A 19,307-nucleotide genomic window follows, 5' to 3' on the forward strand; every position below is an offset into this window, starting at 1 on the left:
TTATGATGCTTTTCTTTGTTTTAGTAATTGCCTTTATACATACATTCATTGTAAAGATATTAAATGCATTTTTTGGTGCACACTGTTCATTCTATAATTAAGAGTAAATTTTTTAAAGTAATACAGACAAATCATATTTAAAAAATATTTTACGTTGGACTAAAAATTGAAATCTTAATATTTTTTTTTTATACAAAGTTTCATTATTTGTCATAATTTATCTCATTGAAACCATTTCTCATTCTTATTAAATAGTATAGTTTTTGCAGTAGTGAAATTATTTCTTTTAACAAAGCAAAAGAGTATGTGGTGACACTGTGCAGTCCTGATTATTAGACTTCAAACTGACAAAATTGGAGCATATATATTTTTTCAAATTTTAATTAATTAAAAATTAAAGCAAGATGAAATTATGAACGTAAATATAAGACACAAAAACGAATGTTATATTTTTTTAGCTCTTTGCATATGAATGTCTCCTCTCATGCACCATTCAAGATAATGAGTCATTTTGACATTTTATTCAATTATTTTCTAATTTTGATTGTTGAAAATACTTATGGAGTGGTGAGAAGATAAAAGAATTCGTTTTCAAGGAAAATCAGCTTAAAACAATTATATATATTTATTTTTAAAAACATTATATAAGATCTTGGTTAGGTAAATATAGGAAAATATATATAAATTGGTAAAAGATATATAAAATAATTATATATTAAATCATACCAATTCAGTCGCCATAAAAATTTTTAGTTTTGAATTAATTAAGTTTTAAAAATGTCTTTCAGTATATTTTATAGTAATTTTTTCATTGTAGTAAGTGAAACAGATGTCTTTTTCATTGTTGCAGATAATTTGATGAATTTATTTCCATTATTAATGATCAACATATAAGGATTCAGCTTGCTTATCCATATTGAATTGTTGTTTTTAAGGCATGCTTTTAATAAAATTTTTGATTACTGTGATAGTTTCAGTTAACATTTTGCTTCAGATATAAGCATTTATAAGAAAATTTTTAAAGATTGGTCATTTTTAAACATTTATATTATTGTGCTTTTAATTTGGCATTTTGTTGCCTTACCGTAATTGCTGTTTTATTAATGAAGTCATAATAATCCTCCATTATATTAGGTAGAATATACAAAACTTCAGAGTGGAATTATCTTTCTTTTTAATCTTTATATTTTTTATGAACATGTTTCTATTTCGAAAGCAAGTTTCTGGATAAGATAAAGTTTAATTGTTTCTCATTTAAAATTAAATATCAAAGTTTAGGTAAAAAACAGAAAATTAATTGGTGTATTATACAATGAACAGAATGCTATAAGAATAATTCTAAAATAATATGTGTTGCATGACTATCAAAATTTGTTTAAAATTACTTAACTGAAGAAACCATTAATATAATGCAAGGAAATTCAAATAAAATTTTATGTGACCAAAAATTCCTCGAATTAACTAGCTGACAAAGATGGCTGGCATTTTCAATAAGTACTTGTATCTGTATAAATATGTGTGATAATAAATAATATTTTATCATTTATATTTCATTTTGATTTTTTTTATGTTAAATTCATATGGCTTGAGACAATTTTTTGTTTATGTCAAAAATATTTTTTATTATTATAAATTATTTGGGAAACATTCTGAATTAAATTTAAAGTATTTATTCGGTGATAAAAGTCACTTCATAAAAATTCAACTAAGCCTGTTGAAATGTTTTTTTTTTTTTTTTTTTTTACTTCTTAATATTGGCTAATCTAGAATAAGTTATTATAATAATATGTTATTTTAATTCTATGTTATTTATTAATTGAAAAATATATGTATTGCTGTATATGCTAATCCAGTTTTCACCTGTAAACTTAGTAGCTTAGCTCTTTTATATTATATGTATTTAGCATAAATTAATATGCCATGTTGATAGGATTCTTGTGTATTAATGAAAGTTGCCATTTACAATTATTGAGACCGAAATCTTGATGTTCTTTTGCCCTATAATTCAGATTTGATTGACTTACAGATCCCAAAGAAAAATGTCTACAAAGTGATGAAAATTTGAGTCTATATGAGTTTCTAATTCAGATTTTTCAAAAAATTAAACAAGTGTTAATATTAATTAGAAAATGCAAATCATTCTTACGAATATAAATCTTTATTTAAAAGCACAAAATGTTCATTATTCTTTATGTCACGCATACATTTTTTAAATAAATATACATCAAACTGTTGAAAACGGTTATTGATCATAATCCGCATAAGAAAAGTCATCATAGCTGTAATAACCTGGCACATTTTTTCTTGGATAAGATCTTCTGTTTTTACCATAATCATAGTCGTAATTGCCGTAATTCTTTTTGTTAACACCTAATCCTCTTGGTCGAAGTTGAGGTCTACGTCTTCTGCTCGTTTCCCGTGGATATATTCCAGATGGTATGGGTATGTAGCCGTTATAAGGACCTTGTTTATCATATCGATTTCTTGGTAATTCATCGTTTCGGTTACCATAAGGTGGTAATCTTTGTCGTGGGTAACCACCAATGTTTGGTTCATATCTGTCATTCTGAGTTTGTCTGTTTCCATAAGGCACAATGTCACCCGCTCTGTAGGTATCTTCATAAGGATATCTGCATTCTACGATGGCAATGCAGATTACCACAGAAAGGAAAATAACCTGAAATGAGAATTTAAATAAATAATTGGAACCTCATAAAGAACAAATAAGTTTTTCTTGCAGACTGTCCGTTTTAATTTACCATTTTAAATTTGGAGAGAAATTTTGTATAATTCTATCTTATGTTGATTGGATTATTTTATTTAATATTACTCGGAGAGCATTTTATAAAAGCAATGAATTCTATTTCAGTGATAACTTCGCCTTGAAATTATAGATAGTAATAGAAAATAAGACGTTTGAAAGAATAAAGAAAAATGGAAGGTGTATATGATTATTTAATTCTAAGTAACATTTTATAATTTTCGAACTGATAGTTGAACAATAAGTTTTTTCATTTATAAATTAATGATCCTTTTTATTTTGTTTTAAATGCGGCGAGCACACTTTTAGTATAAATACATATTGCTCAAATAAAGGCAACAATGATATCAAAAACTATAACATATATGCAGTTTCAATAGTAAGAAATTTTTAAAAATGAGTTTTTTATAAATAAAAGTATTTATACTGTCTGTTTTCAGATACGAAAACCGTCCGCGTTTATGTGTGTACGCTAGTTGGGTCTGATTCCACCAAATTCAAGATATTGGAAAAGGTATTTCTTTTTTTCTCCCTCAAGCAATATATAGAAATGTTACAGAAGTTTCCAATTAAAATAAATTATTACAATACCAAAAACAAGTGAATTTCAGTATTCTAATAAATAGCTAAAAAAAAAAGCAATTGGCAAAATATTCCAGAAAAAACGCTTTTTTTTTTTTTTTTAAACTCATTGCATTACCATTTCCTTGGAGTGAAAAATCGTCTGATAGGTATGGATTCCTGAATTGAGCAGCATTTAGTTTTGTTCAGTTACATTTATGCTCTGTTTTTAAATAACACAAGATTATTTTGAATTAAATCTCGTAATTTTAAACCATGGTCAGATGACGCGGACTTTACTTAAATTGGCACCCACACAGTTTGTAGTTTATGTATTAAAGGAAGCAAATTTATTAATAGTAATTTAAGAATGGAAAAAATAACAAGATTAATAAGTTATAATTAACTTATACCCAATTCATTTCACATTGAACTATTTCGTCGTATACGATTAACAGGTTAAACGATTTAATGAAACAGTGAAATTACTTTGAATTTCATGTCAAAAAAGGAAATGAATTGTTTAGTTTAATCACAGTTTTATATATAAATGAAACACACACACATACATATGAAAAGTTTTTGGTAGTACTTTATCATGATTTTCTTATATAGTGTTTACAGAGAAAGGACTGTAATCAACAAACAATTCAACTGTAAGATTTTGTTGAATCGTTAAGTTTTAGACTTTGCAAAGCCCCTTTCTATAGATTTGCTTGCAAACAAAATAATTCAAAAACATCGTAAGCTAGGCGGATGAAATATGGAATATAATCTTCACGTCTAGATTGAAGATATCAAATTTTAATTAAAATCTATTTATCCATTCATGTGAGGCGAATATACATTATGCACGATACACGGATTTTGATATGTGATTTTGACTCCAAAATTGTAGGCCCATATCAAATTTTGGAGTCAGTAGGTCAAGACAAAATGGTCCAAATTGCATATTCAATTATCTTTACTTTACTACGAAACTGAAAGTGAGATGCGTTTTATTTTTACTTTCCCATATACGTAGCATAAAGAAAGAATAGTAATCATCAAAAATTCGAACCGAGATTTTGATGAATTTCCACGTTTTAGACGTGCCTGTTTTCGAAAAACATATTTTTAAAACATATCCGTCAGTCTGTGACAAAGATAACTCAAAAATGCATTAAGCTAGACGGTTGAAATTTGTTATATGGTCTTTACACCAAATTTGCAGATTTCTATCAAATTTTGTGCAAAATCTGTTCAGAGGAAGTCCGTCTATCCACCTATTCGAATATAAATTAATGCAATAATTACAAAACAAAGGAAGCTAGATAGATAAAATTCGGTTCACAGATTTAACATCTATAGTGTAAACATCTTTCAATTTTTGAGCCAAAATCAACAACAGATTGACTGTCTGTCGGATTTTACTTTCAGAAACACATAAACGCAATGATTTCGAAACGCAGTGATTTAAATATATCAAATTTTGTATGGGATTTTGTGACTACAAGTGCGTTTTGTATCAAATTATTGTTTCAACCGGCTGAGAAAAACGTATCTAAAACACAAATTCGATTTTCGGATACTATTAACTGGATGCCAGGGATTAATCGCCAAATAACTCGCCAAGGATAGCCCGATAGATTCAGTAAAAATGCTAAATTCTAGCCAAAAATTAAAATTTCGTAACAATTGTACGCCACTTGGCATGTAAGGAGTTCTTTGGCAACGCAAGTTTATTAGAGAGTATGCGAGAAAGTTTTGAGAAGACCACTTCCGCTGGTTAATACAGGAGAAAATCAAGAGAACATTTCTAGCTTTTGAACGTTGAAGTTACCACAAAAATTTTTGTGATTAAAACAAGAGCGTAAAAATTTTTCGATTGAAAAAAAAAATATCACCACAGCAACGAATTTAAAAGGTTTTGAATACTGAATAAAAATAACTGTTGAAAGTTCTTTTTCTGAAAATTACACACATGTTCAAAATGGAAAATTAAAGTTATTTTTCGACGACTAAACCGCGTCGATAAAAAAAGATCACTCACCGTTTTCATGTCCAACATCTCGAAAACTGCTGGCGTTCAAATAAATCCAACTGATATCTTTTAAAGTCTGAGTCCGTTCTTATATACATTTCGATTTCTGAATATTTCACCAAGGTAAACCTTGAATATTATAAAGGAGTCAGTGAAATCAGGTGTCAGTGCCCCACTATTTAAAAAGAAATGAAAGGATAACGCCTCAGCCAATGCACTTGACAATGAGACGAAAGTGTTTTGTTAACGAACAAACGATTTCCGCTGCCTCTTTGTAACAGCAGTCGAAGCTTTTGAACAACGGTACAGTTAATAGCGTTCTATAAAATAAACTTCTAAGCCGTGTTATTTGATTTATCAAATTTATCTGGCTTCTTTCATTACAAAGACCTTTTGTAAATTAGTAAACTAATGTCTAAACATTTAGGAAATAGATTGCGGATTGAAAGAATATGGAAATGCGAGATTTCATCGTTTTACGAAATGGATTTGCAATCCAGTTGTTTGTCCTTCTGACCTTTTAATGGTTGTACTGTTAAAGACATAAGTTGAAAATCCTGAGAGTCAGCGTAATTGTTAATTGTTTACTAAAGACGCTTAAGGTACTTAACAAAGTTCCGCTAATTAATAAATCTTGGAAATTTCATTTACGAAATTTTAATCTTCTTACCTGAATCATAAAACACTAGTTGAAGAAAAAAATACAGAATGGCACTGAGGAACAAAAGAATATTTTCTTCAAGGACTGTTACTTATTTATTTAGTTTTATGAATAAGAAAATATGTTTCAACCTGCGATGTCAATACTCAGAAATATTTTATGAATTATCAGTCAGGGATTAAATTAAATTTATGAAGCTCTTTAAAATTTCCAGATTAATATTTTTAAATTAAATTTATTTTAAATGATTGACTGTATACTAACAAACTAAAATTATTATAATTGTCTGTTTAGTCTCAATAAAACAAAGCAATCAAAATTTGAATCCTAAAATGGTTGCAAATTCTGTACATCTATGAGAAAGTAATATTCTCTATTTTGCTTGAATTTTATTTGTAGAGTTTTTTTTTTTTTTTTTTTTTTTTTCTGATTAGTTTATGTTTATAAGAAATTTCTTAGAACTATTATTTTTACTTCTATTTTCAGCTCTTTAGCTTTTAAATTTGAGTTAAAAATAATATTATCCAAACATTAAATAATGATTCTTAATTATCCTTATCAGTAATTTTACATCAAATGTTTATGGGACTGATTTTAACTTTACTACATTTTAAGATATTTTTCTAATTATTTAATAGATATACCGCTGACATTCTAATTAAAATTCAGAGCTTTTTATGAATTTTTCAAATGCTAATACCGCTTCCATGGCCAAATATCAATAATTGAGAAGTAATTAAATAATTTCCATTATTTATTTACTTCTTATTAGTTCTTTGATGACGCATTAACTATACTCATTTTCTATATGTTTATTTTGTTTGATAAATCTATTATTTGAATTTATAAATTGCAAATCTGACCATAATCGATGGAATGGTGTCATCAGAATATATATAAAAAAAGCTTATCTGAAACGAACACGTTTATAACAATTTATTATAAGCTATCCTATTCTTTTTTTTTTTTTTTTAAGCTGGGTTTCTTAAACCTTTTCTCCATTTCTGTTGTAAATATAATCGAAGAATGTAAATAGTAAATAATGAAATTTTTTTTACAGTTCCTCATGTATATGAATGTTGTAAAACTAAATAGGAGAAGTAAGCGTTGATTACTGTAAAACAAAAACAAAAAAAGCATTTTGTTAAAAATGCTTATTTGCAAAATTTCGATAGAATATTTCAAATGAAGATGGCTTTTTCAGTAATATAATTTTTTCTTAAAATACTGAAGAATTTTATGTAAACGTCTTCTACCAACGGTTTCAGAGCCTAAAATTCGTATACTTTTTATCTACGATCGCAACAATTGTTTGAGAAGTTCCTTTTTAAGTAATTGCTTTTTTCAATAAAATTTGAAGAATCAACGTTTTTATCAACAGATTAGCCTATTTCATTCCTATTTTTAAAACTTATTCTTTCGTAGATGATTATTGGTTAAATTATTTTTCCTACAATTTAAAATTAGCTGTAGAGGAATTACTCTTCTAGAACTTTTATATAAGGAAAATGAATATCTTGGATTCGTCAAAAAAGTTATCAATAATAATACAATTTTTTCAAAAAAAAGTTTATTTGAAATTAATAAGAATTCTAAAGGCTTTTGATTAGCAATATCTTCCTATTATCAAATAACAATAAAATTTAAAATTCATGGAAAATCTGGGAGAGGGGGAAGAAGCTTCATGCACAGAAACATTGATGTAATCTCTAAATTTTGAAAATTAGGTTGGCTCAATATGATCATATTTTGCCATATACATGGCGTTGTGACACTTAAATCAAAATACATTTTTCTATGTTAAACCAATAGTTATTTTACAGATGAAGCAAAACTTTAAACTTCTCATCTAAGGAATTTTTATTTCTAATTTCTGTTGTATGATTTCTGCAATTAAGCATATCTTCGATTCTGGGAATTTATACCAAAATCAGGACAAAACTTTTATTTTCCTGATGAGACATGAAGTGGATTAATGTTGATTTCGCATGATCACATGTTTTAAGTAAAATATTGTCTTGTAACAGATTGATATAGTTGACCGTGAGCCATGTCAAGACGCTTCTTTTATTCGCGTCAATTTAGCGTATTGCTATAGATTTAGTATCATGCTTTCTTTTTTTTTTCTTAGATTATGAATATATGTGGAATATATTTTTTTAAATAAATTAACCTTCTTATCTGAAGAGATTTTGACTTTTACCATATACAAATCATTTATAAATTATGACAATTTTGCTATTTCCTGTTCTTATGTAGATTATCGCAGTTGGCAAATTTATTCTTGTAAAGATCGAAGAAAAGAACTTCAAATTTTGTAGGAAAAATCAATTTGAACTACACTGGCACAGATTATCTTATTTTTTATTTAAGAAAATTACATATTAAATTACAATTATATATTACACTGCAATTCTTGCATATTAATATCGTATTATTATTAAGTTCGTCAATATCAAAGTCATCAAAGGAGCCAGCCATCATCAGTCATTTTATAAAAATTCTTTTATAATTTCAAAATTTATCTTCTCACCTACAATCTATTTGAATAATTTTGACAATTTCTTTTTTGTTATATGTCTATTTTTTATTTTATTATGTCATTATTATGTTACTAAAATTTTATAAAGAGAAGAAAATATAAATTCTAGAATTCTATTTTTCTATATTTAAACTTATGTCGCATTTGAAAATTTTAGTTATAATAATTTACGTATTATTTTTGGTGACTTGTATTTTCTTTTTACTTGTTTCAATAAAACTACTAAATTTGTATCGAAATAAAAACGTTTAAAATTTAAATCATTGTTTGAAATACAAAATTTGTGATAAAAATAAATTTTGTTTTGATCTCACATCTTTTAATCATTATTATTTAGATAATTCCCTGGAAGAATCAACACGTTCGAAACCTCCCCTTGTCAAATCAGTGCTCCTCTGATCTGGGGCAGATTGAAACAAATCTATTAGGAAGAAAAAAAATGTGAAAAGCCTTTTATTTATTTACATTTGAAACTCGACTAAAATCATATATTAACTTAACAAAATGAATAAGTAAGTTATGAGAATTTTAGATATTAAATATTTGATAAAAATCGCTTTTAGCTTTTCAAATAAAAGTGCATTGATATCCCCGCATTCTCTATATGTCTAGAAAATTTCGCAAATCAGTCCAAATCAAGGTCTTTAACTTATTATTGAAGAAACAGATAGAAATAAAAGCTTTCAACAGTTTTATTACAATGATATAGTATTATGTTTTGCGTAAAGCATTGATAATCATATATATAAAAAAGAACTTGTTATTTTTCTGACAAACAACATAGATTAAATGTCACACTTTAAGTATTCACATCAAAACTGATTCTATTATAATCCAAATAAAGAATCTTATTTAATTTTGCAGCCTGCTTTCAAAAATATTGTTATTAAATATCTTGGAATCTCTTATAAACAATAATTGGGTAAACAAACAATTCTGATTATTCAGAAGTCATTTAAAAATTTGTTTAATATATTTTCTTCTATATCTCTTTACTTTTTATTTATTTATTTATTTGCTTTCTAGTTTTAACGATGTTAAGCATTAATACGGTGAATGATAATTTTAAGCTTATATCGCTTTACTAAGCATATATCCATTAATATATTCTAATAGCCTATGTTACCCATGAGAGCAATTTGCTTCACATTTTTATTTCAAATTAAATTCTGAATTCGAATAAATAACTTTTATTGTGAAAGTACTAAATTTTAACTTTAATCTTGATTCTTAACTATTTATCATGTATAGTAAAAAGAATTATCCAAAATGTAATCTTAAGGTACAATGTTTGCTTGAGCGAATCTTTGTGATAGATACGTCGTTAGAACTTATATATTTAGATTAAGAAAGTTCATAGAATATTTGATACAATAAGACGAGATATTTTATTAAAAAATGAATAGTTTTTTAAAATATTTTTTCTTTAAAAGATTAAAAAATAATTTATGATTTCCACTCATTTAAAACACTAATAATGCATTGTTAATTGTAGGAATCCAATTTTACTGATTAAGTGAATATAGTTAACTGAAGGTTTCAATCACATTGTGTGTGCAGTAAATTTTATTGTCGAAAAGAAAGAGGGATATATTATTAATTTAAATTTTACTTTTAAAAAACAACTTCAATCAAGACTAGAGATATATGATTTCTTCATTTTTAGAATTTCCTTGAATAATACGGAGTCGTAGAAATTTTAGCAGCGCTTTATTTTTATAAAAATTTTCACTTTTTGTAATGAAAACCGGTTTAAAGAATTATTTCCAATCAAAAGATTGCATCCAAATTTTCTGAATAACTAATTTTAAATCGAAATAATTTTTTTTACAAGTATTATAATTTTTTTTTCAATTATTATTATTTGAAGGCTTAAGAAGCCAATTAGCGACATCTATTTTTTCTAACAATGATTTTCATATCAAAAGATTTTTTTTTGATTTTTAAAATTTTCAGTTATTAAAAGTTTCAAATTAATCTGTTGAACCTCCTTTGCAATGCCTTATTTTGTTATTGACTCCTTCTAATTCCAGTAAATGACAAAAAAAAAAAAAAAAAAAAATTGTACCTAAAACGGTCACGTGAAGAAAAAATTTAAGGAATGATCTTTGAAAATCAATAAACAGCCGCACAACACAGGATTTCCTCTGGGGAAAAAAAATTCGTCCGTCGAGCCGGAGTCGAACCAGCGACCTATGGATATCTGTCTTTTACCACCTACAGTCCACCGCTCTGCCAACTGAGCTATCGACGGCTACAAAGCCTTACTGAAACAAGCTTTGAAACTTGCTTTAAAATTGGGGTCACTGAATATAAAATCAGTGCATTAGTTCTTAGCTGAAACTGGAGATACTACACACGTAAGGAGAAAACGTGATAGTGATTTTATAAATCTGATAATCTTCCAACGCATTATTTCCTTAGTCTGTGATTATTTTCAATAACGTTATTCAAGAAATCTCTTCTACATTTTCATATAATTTAAATATTTTACCTCCCATTTCTGATTTATTTCTGATTCTTGTGGTATTGTTAAAATAATATAATTTACTTTATTTTTTTATAGCCCAGTATAGTTTCATTTTCCTTATTGTGTTTGAATAAAAGATGTATATAGGAATTAAACTTCAATACGACCAACTTGGTTGAACTATTATAGAAATATTTTCTAGCAGAGAATCATAAAGTTCTTAAATACACAAAATATCAAACAGAAATATGAAGCTTTCTATACAATTTTTATATTTTAGATGCTTTGCTTTCTTTTTTTAAAAAAAGACAGTGACAATAGAGATCCATCAAATTTATTGAAAACAATTTAACGATTTCTCCGCCATTTTGCTCTAATTACATTTCAAAGTTAGAATTTCATTCAAAAATAGTTCTAATGTATATTCAAAATGAAATGTTAATCTAATTGAACTAAATTTAAAAAAAAAAAAAAAAAAACTTTAAGAATAATTTATGCGGACAAACTTCCTCCGTATAACTTTCCTTTATCTAAATTCTAAAAGTTTTCTCTCTGCACATCTTGCTATTTCAAAAATCTAGGGTTTTGAAAGTAAAAATAGATAATAATCTTCATTTAATATAAAAATGGAAGTTTATCATTATTCCTTCTTTCAACCATTTTAAAGAAAAGGAAGTAGAACCATGTTTCCCTGAAATAAATGGTACAAACTTATGATATTTAAAAGATAATCTATAATTGGCATCTTGTCTGTAGTGTACGATGACAAATATTAGTCGTATATTGATCTTTTATATACAGAAACTTTAAAAAAAAATTTTTTTTTTAGCTATACAAAATATTTCGTAATGTTTAATTCAGTTATATTAACGTCCCGTTTAGAAGCAACACTAGGGCTATTTCAGGATTGCGGTTCTATGGCAAGGACGACACATGAACTCGCACACCTCTCTCCACGCCATTCCGGCGGGAGGAATTTTGGCTTGGACGGATGTAACGTGCACCAGACCCTCTTACACCACGGTTTGTCGGTGGAATCGGGTCTCGAAACTGAAACCCTCCAGTTTCACAGCCGAGACCTTACCACAAGGTTATCCCGCCCTGTTACACAATGATATCTGATAGATGTATACAAATTTCTTATAGGCAAGCCTACTAATTTTCAAATATTCCACAGTAATTTTAAGTGATGAAATAATGGACCTCATTATCCAACTAGAATAAGCAACTGGAACTACCTTATAGTTGGCAAGTTGGAGTGCCATATGCATTCTATCAAATATTGATTTCAAAATTGTAATTATTTACATAGAGGATTCATAAAACGTCTAAACACAGAGGAAACTATGAATTCACTGTCAGAAATCGAATGATTCATTGGAAGCAGTTATACAATCAAGGAAGAACCAAAAATGGATTAAATTCGCACGACTTAGACAAACAAGTTTCGGTGCTCCCTTCTTTCACTAACTTCTGAAACTATTTTTTTTTATTTTTTTTTTATTGATGTTAACTTAATTTCTTCGTAAGCAGGCTTTTAAGTAACGAATATTACGAAAAACTAAAATAACAAAGCATTTAATTGTAGATCACTTTCCAGAGAATTGTTTTTAGTATTTCGCTTATAAAAAATTTATAAATTAAATTAAAAGTGAATTTTAATAAAATAATAGAATATATAATACCTTTTTACTACAGCTCAAACATTCAAATTAAAGCTCCCAAGGGGTGTTGACTCCTAAATCAGCCCATCAATTGCAACAAAAAAAAGCCAAATTTATCTGAAAGTAGATATAAAAACATGAAAATTTTTTTTAAAGAAAAACGTTCTGGAATTTAAATTATACTTGCTTTTAATTTTAATAATTCAAATATATGATATTTGTAAATCAAATAAAAACTCAAAATTAGACTATCTCGAGAATACTGCAAAAATATTATTGGTGTTCTCTAAATTTCGAAGCCCTCAGAATTGCTTATTTAATAATTCGGTCGTAGGACAGAAGTGTATAGATTTAAGTTTTACTATTTTAACCTGAATACAGTTACTATTTTAACCTGAATACCTAAGTGTATACAGTTTGTTTGAAGCATTAAACCGTCTCCAAACTATTTTACAGCAGGAAATTGATTTTGGACCAGCAGTTTTGAGACAAATCCATCAAAGAATTGGCTTTTTGTTGGACTGTACATATGAATACGTGTAAATGTAGTAACAAAAATGCAACGACTTAGATAACTGTTATGTAATCTTTGTGCTAAAATTTTTGCTTTTACTAAGTTTGGGCTTTATGACTTTAAGGCTTTATTCGATTGAAAAAAAGATACCCAAACTGTAACACTTAGTTTCATTCAATATACTATGAAGCAAATGAAAATAAAAATGTGAGCACTCGTGGCTTTATGACTTTGCCTATGACACACAATGTGAAAGAGAAGGGAAAATATCACTATTATTTGCGAATATATAAAAAAAATATTATAGAGAGGCCACTTTTGCTGGTTCTTCATTAATATAACTCTACAGCAATTAAAATAGTATTGCTGGTTAGGATTAATTTTAGTATCGTCTAAGCTATCATACTCAATTTAAATTAAGACACAAATTTGACAAAATAAAATTTAAAGCATTTCTGATTTAATTATGCAAAACAATGCCAACGCAGTCATATTATCTTAAATTTTATTTCTGCTATCAACCTCCCTTTAATCTCAATCAGTGTATGATTTCTAAAGAGAAGAATAAGGTATTAGTGGATAAAATTGTTTATTCATCAGAGAATTAACATTCTCTGATGAATAATATGCTTTAACAAGCACATTTTTAGTTTAAAATTTAAGTCAAAAGAAAAATTAAGACATCATATTATGCATCCGCATCTTCTATATACCTTTTATTTTATTTTACAACATTAATATACAAATCTTATAACTTAATCTTATCTTGATCAACTTAACCTAAGTATTTAATATTAACAATTCAACAAATAATCAAACCATTTTATTGAGAGAGGGAAGATAAAATTTGTGGACATTTCACATAGATTTACTGGTTTTATATAAGTATACCAGTGAGGATTCGTTAACAGTATTTTAAGTTTTCGTTAAAGAATAAAAATTTGTCAAAAAATGGGAGCATAAAATAATGAAATGTTAAAAGAATGACTAATAAGCTTTGACTTTTGGGTTTCTTAGCACCAGCAGCCGATGCATGAGTCACAGGAGTTCGTGCAACAAGATGATTTCTGAAAGCGGAAACAATTATTTTAAGATCGGACAGAAGCGAAAATAGTCGTATTTTAAAAAACTTCAGAACGACAATAATGTAAATGTTAATGAAAATAGACGCCGGCATTATGCTAATGATGTGAATGTGTATTATAATTCTAATGCATTACATCATTAAACTGTACTGTTACTACTAATAATAATTTCAAAAAAAAAAAAAAAAGATATCTGTTAGAATACTTTAGCAGGTCAACAAAGACCCCATTGCTTTCCCCTGGTCTTCGTCAGTTGCGTTTCCTTTTGAAACATTTTCATCAATTTTAATACTTTCCCCACTCTATCAGTTCAAATCTCAAAAATCAAACAAGCATCTTATAATCCATTCAATCAGTCACAGTTGAAATGCATAATCCAATTCAATCACTATAACTTCATACCTAATTCTACTCCGCTCATATAAGTCAAATACAAAATCACACTTAAATCCAAGTAATAGCTATTAAATACGATCCTTTCCAGACAATCTGTGGATTCTTTCCTTTTTTTTTTTTTTTTTTTTGACAACAGCGGGTTATCTCAATGGTCAAACCATCAAGAAAAATTAATTCCACGTTCTCACCATACACAGGACATTCATATTTTTTGCAATCAAATCATTATTTATGCAAAATTTCTGATATTTTCCCTACATTTATCAATACTATATATATGCACATATATTTCAATTACCGTTCATCCATTTTGCAGATTTATAAACCTCTTGACGATCCCATTCGTCTGATATTTATTTTTAAATAATAAATTCGAATTATATCGAAAGAACGATAAAATCACGAAAAGAAGAATGAAAAGAATTCAGCTAGAATAACGAAGAATTTAGGTTAAAATATAGAAAAATAAACAATTGTATTAAAAAAAAGACTCTAATAGACGATTTTAATTAAAATCGCTAAAGCTCTCGTTAACAAGTGAAAAAAAAATTGTTTTTTAAAGTTTTTTAGAAATATTGCTGAATTGTTTCCACTTTTATTCAAAATAATTTTTTTAAGAAATTTGATTTATTTTTAATTAAATTCTTTAAATGAATTATTACTTGTTAATTGGTTTTAATCTTTAATTCTCCTAAAATTTGTGTAATAGTTGAACAACTGAACAATGAAAACATCAATCATTTGCTACAATTGCTAATCAACTCGAATTGCTACTAGCGGAACAAAACTGTCTGATTATTTGGATTACCACATTTGCGACAAACTCAAAAAGATTTTTAAACTAAATTCACTCATTTTCTTAAAATCTTTTCTAATATTTTTTTTATTTGAAACAAAATAATAAAAAATTGTATGTCAATAATCCTCTCAAAAATAATACCAAGGTTAAATGAAGCTGTTACTTATTGTTCATCGTTCTAATTTGCTTACTAAAATGGCAGAAACATACTTGTTAGATACGAACATTAATTTAAATAAAGAACAATAAATTAAAGCAACAAAGCTTTATCAATAGTTTAAAATTAGTTTCGTTTAATCAATAATTTTTTATAGTTAATGAAATAATCTATTAAGGATTAGTAAAAATATGATTTTAATAGTTACATTTTTTAAGGGCTACATTCTGCTTTGCTTTACTGGGTTGCACATTTTCACCCTGAATAAATCAATATGCAAAGTTAACGAAAATTATACATTAGATTCATTTCTTTACTAATTAAAAATTATAATTAAATCAAATGAGATTAATTTATTTAGATTTCAACAAAATGTTTAATTTAATTTTTTGGAGGAATATCAAATTGTACGATGCGCTAAAATTTATTTCGAAAGAGAAATGATTAATAATAACGTATCCATGTTAATAATTGTTCATGTTACAGTTAAAGACAGATATCTGGTAAATATCGATTTTCTCCGGTGAATGTCAACATTCACATAATCGCCGTTTCGGTGAATGTCAGAATGTTGACATTTTTTTATTTCGGTTTTTCACTTTAATATTCATTTAGCATTCTGAAAATGAGTTATTAGTAGCTAAATATAATTTCTTCATAAAAATATATAAATATAGAATTGCCAGCAATTATCATAGCTAAATTAAATGTGAAACTCAGTAATTTAAGATCAATAGCGAATTTAGAGCATTTTGCTGCCCTAAGCAACGCATATCATGAGGGCCTTCTTGTAAAAAAATCATTTAATTCACATTTTAAAGTTAATGAACATGCTACCGCTTTTTATTTTAGAAATATTGTGAAATTATACATATGTCTATCTATTTATTTTAAAAGGATTTATTTACAAATAAAACAATAACTTTCTTGAAAAATTGTCTATATTTATTAGTTAATGATTTACTTACTCCTAAATATAAACATTTAATTATTACGAAAGATTATAAACAAATAATAAATTTCAAACAAATATAATATTAGACATTGTTATTTTACAAGACTTGTCAAGTGAAAAATACCATAACCAATTAATGAAAGAGTAATAATCCCATATATTTTAAAAAAGTAATTCATTATTCTTAAGTTCTTTTACAATGATTTAAATTAATTCAATGTAAACACACATTATGATACTAATATTTTATGATTCATAAAATTTGTATCTTTCCTATATTTATTTATGTGATAACTAGACTAAAAGCATTTCTTAATTGATCTCTCTGTGGCCTCCTTACTCCAGCGACTCTAGGTAGCTACCTAGTCTGCCTAGACGGAAATCCGCCAGTGATGAAAATGTTCCAATGGTGATAGATTTAATCAATTAGTACTAAGCTTTGGGACTTCGTAATATTTTATGCTATATCCAATCATAAGTAGATTATCATCTATTAGCAGAGATTAATATCTATGAAGTACTCCGTAAATCAGTTGCAATTGTGTTATCTATAAATATTTAAAAGTTAATGGCATCACATCGGGAAATGGAAGAAAATATCAGTGGCTCCATCTAGGAATTATGGAGAATATTTTTAATATAATAAATCAGTATACTAAAACTACAAATGCAGATTTCAAACTCTATTTTTTTTCTTGTCTTTTAACATATTGCCAAGAAATGCGAAAACAATCTAAAAGCATTAATGAAAAATTATCTAAAGTATGAGTTAAGAGAACTCCTAAATATGAGGAAAATTTGAGTTTTTATAAGTTTTATTATTGACAACTGGTTTTTTAATTGGTTAAAATCAAGCTATTAATGCAATAATTAATTCAGCTGCAAAAAATCTTTAAGCTTACTATCGAATTTTTTTTCCATTAAATTTTAATTCCCTCTTCCTTCCAACAAATTTTAGAACTCTGGTTTCATGAAAAATGTCACTATTTAACCAATATTGTATTTCAAACAAACTAAATTTGAAAATTATTATGACTAAATGCATTAATCATGTAATAACCAGTTATTGCTGTATAAAACTGTATTTCTTAGTCATGGGGGAAAAAAGCAAAAAAAAAAAAAAATTGTGATTTGAATTTTTGGTAGTTTCCAAAACTTTATATCTTGAATTAATAATAAGATATTTAATATTCTAAGACGGAGTATACAAAATAGTTCCAACCCATCTATGAACATTTTGAAGTAACTGAATTCAATAAATTCTGTTTAAAATGCAGAAACTAGAATTTACATTTTACCCTGCTCTTTCAATTTTTTAAAAATTACTTTCAGAAAGTAATTAAAAATGAAGTTGCAACAACTCAATAACATTTTTTTTTGTTGGATAGATACAATTGTAAAGAAAACGTTTTGGGTTCATGTCAAAGATTTTTCGAAATTCATAGCTTGCACATATTTATTCTGATAAATCATTTGATAAGTATGCAGTAATGCATGAGATATTTCAAATGACATTCCTTCCAACAAATTTTAGAATTCTGATTTCATGAAAAATTTTACTATTTAAGCAATATCGTGTTTCAGTCAAATTAAATTTAAAAATTATTATTATTAATCGAACAGTTTTAAACATTAATTATTTGATTTAATATAAAATTAATCGCCCTCGGCGGCTAGATGTTCCCTACCATGTGAATGACATTAATTTACAAGTATTATTTTGCAATATCATTCATCTTTCCTGAATTATATCCTGTCCCACCAACTGAAAATACTATTCAAAATCATACTAGCGCCACAAACATGCAGTATTCTGATTGGTTCACTATGCACACTAAGTGGCAAAATCGGTGTAGATATTAAGAGCGGAGGTTGTGAATATTCAAAAATTAATTAAGTACCAGCCAAAATAGGGGGTTGTGTACAGGTTTTACTTTTAATCTCGAAAAGAGAGAGCAGTGAGTCAGGTGATCATTGTTGAAGGATCTAGATGTCATGAGGTAACTCTGTCGTGTCTTTTTTCTCACATCCAAATATACCAAAAAAATGTATAGCGAAATAGTGTTTTTGATATTTCTCAACAAAACGAAGGGGTGTGGAGATAGCGTAAAATAGGTAATCATTGACGACATATCTAAAGCTCAAAAACTTTCATATGTTAAAAAAAAATGGCATATTTGGATCAGTGGTTGGGATTGAAAAATGGTTTTATTTTTTTAAATATATAGATAACAGCTTCAAATAATAGAAATCTTATGATAATGTAGTTAATTACAATTAATTTCAAATATATATAAAATTCATCTATGAGCCATAAACTGTAAAAATGAATTTTTAATGTTGAAATAATCGTAAAAATAATAATAAAAGGTGTTCAAGGTCTATTTTTAATATTATAAAATTAAATAAAAAATTCAATTAGTTTCATTTAATATTTTTCTGTTACTTATTATACCTTCCTAATTTATGCTTTAAATAATAGTCATTCCATGATCTTTCTAATAATTCTTCAGATGCTGGTTAACAATTGGAGTGAAATCGAGTATTGCATGATGACCAATCACGGAATATTATATAGAAATTTATTAATTTTTGCATCTAAATTAAGATACAAAATCTTTTTGTATCTGTAACTTAACACAAACATTTTGTTTATTTCCCTCCTACATTCTTTTTCACACAAGTTTGTAATAATTGTGTAATATTGCTTAAAAATGGT

The 19,307-nt window shown here is 26.8% G+C and overlaps 1 protein-coding gene and 1 non-coding gene across 2 annotated transcripts; both read right to left on the reverse strand.

Moving 5' to 3' along the window:
* Positions 1-2,242: 2,242 nt before the first annotated feature.
* LOC129962841 (uncharacterized) lies at positions 2,243-5,618 on the reverse strand. The gene is made up of 2 exons (XM_056076841.1): positions 5,355-5,618; positions 2,243-2,677 (listed from the first exon to the last, which is right to left on the reverse strand). The coding sequence occupies exons 1-2, from the start codon at positions 5,370-5,372 to the stop codon at positions 2,243-2,245; spliced, it is 453 nt and encodes a 150-aa protein (XP_055932816.1). The 5' UTR covers positions 5,373-5,618.
* Positions 5,619-10,713: 5,095 nt separating this feature from the next.
* Trnay-gua (transfer RNA tyrosine (anticodon GUA)) lies at positions 10,714-10,802 on the reverse strand. Its single transcript is given in 2 exon segments — positions 10,714-10,749; positions 10,766-10,802. It is a non-coding gene; the product is annotated as a tRNA-Tyr (tRNA).
* Positions 10,803-19,307: the final 8,505 nt, after the last annotated feature.

This window comes from Argiope bruennichi, chromosome 3, assembly GCF_947563725.1.
Source record: "Argiope bruennichi chromosome 3, qqArgBrue1.1, whole genome shotgun sequence".
In the NCBI taxonomy this organism is placed as follows: Eukaryota; Metazoa; Arthropoda; class Arachnida; order Araneae; family Araneidae; genus Argiope; species Argiope bruennichi.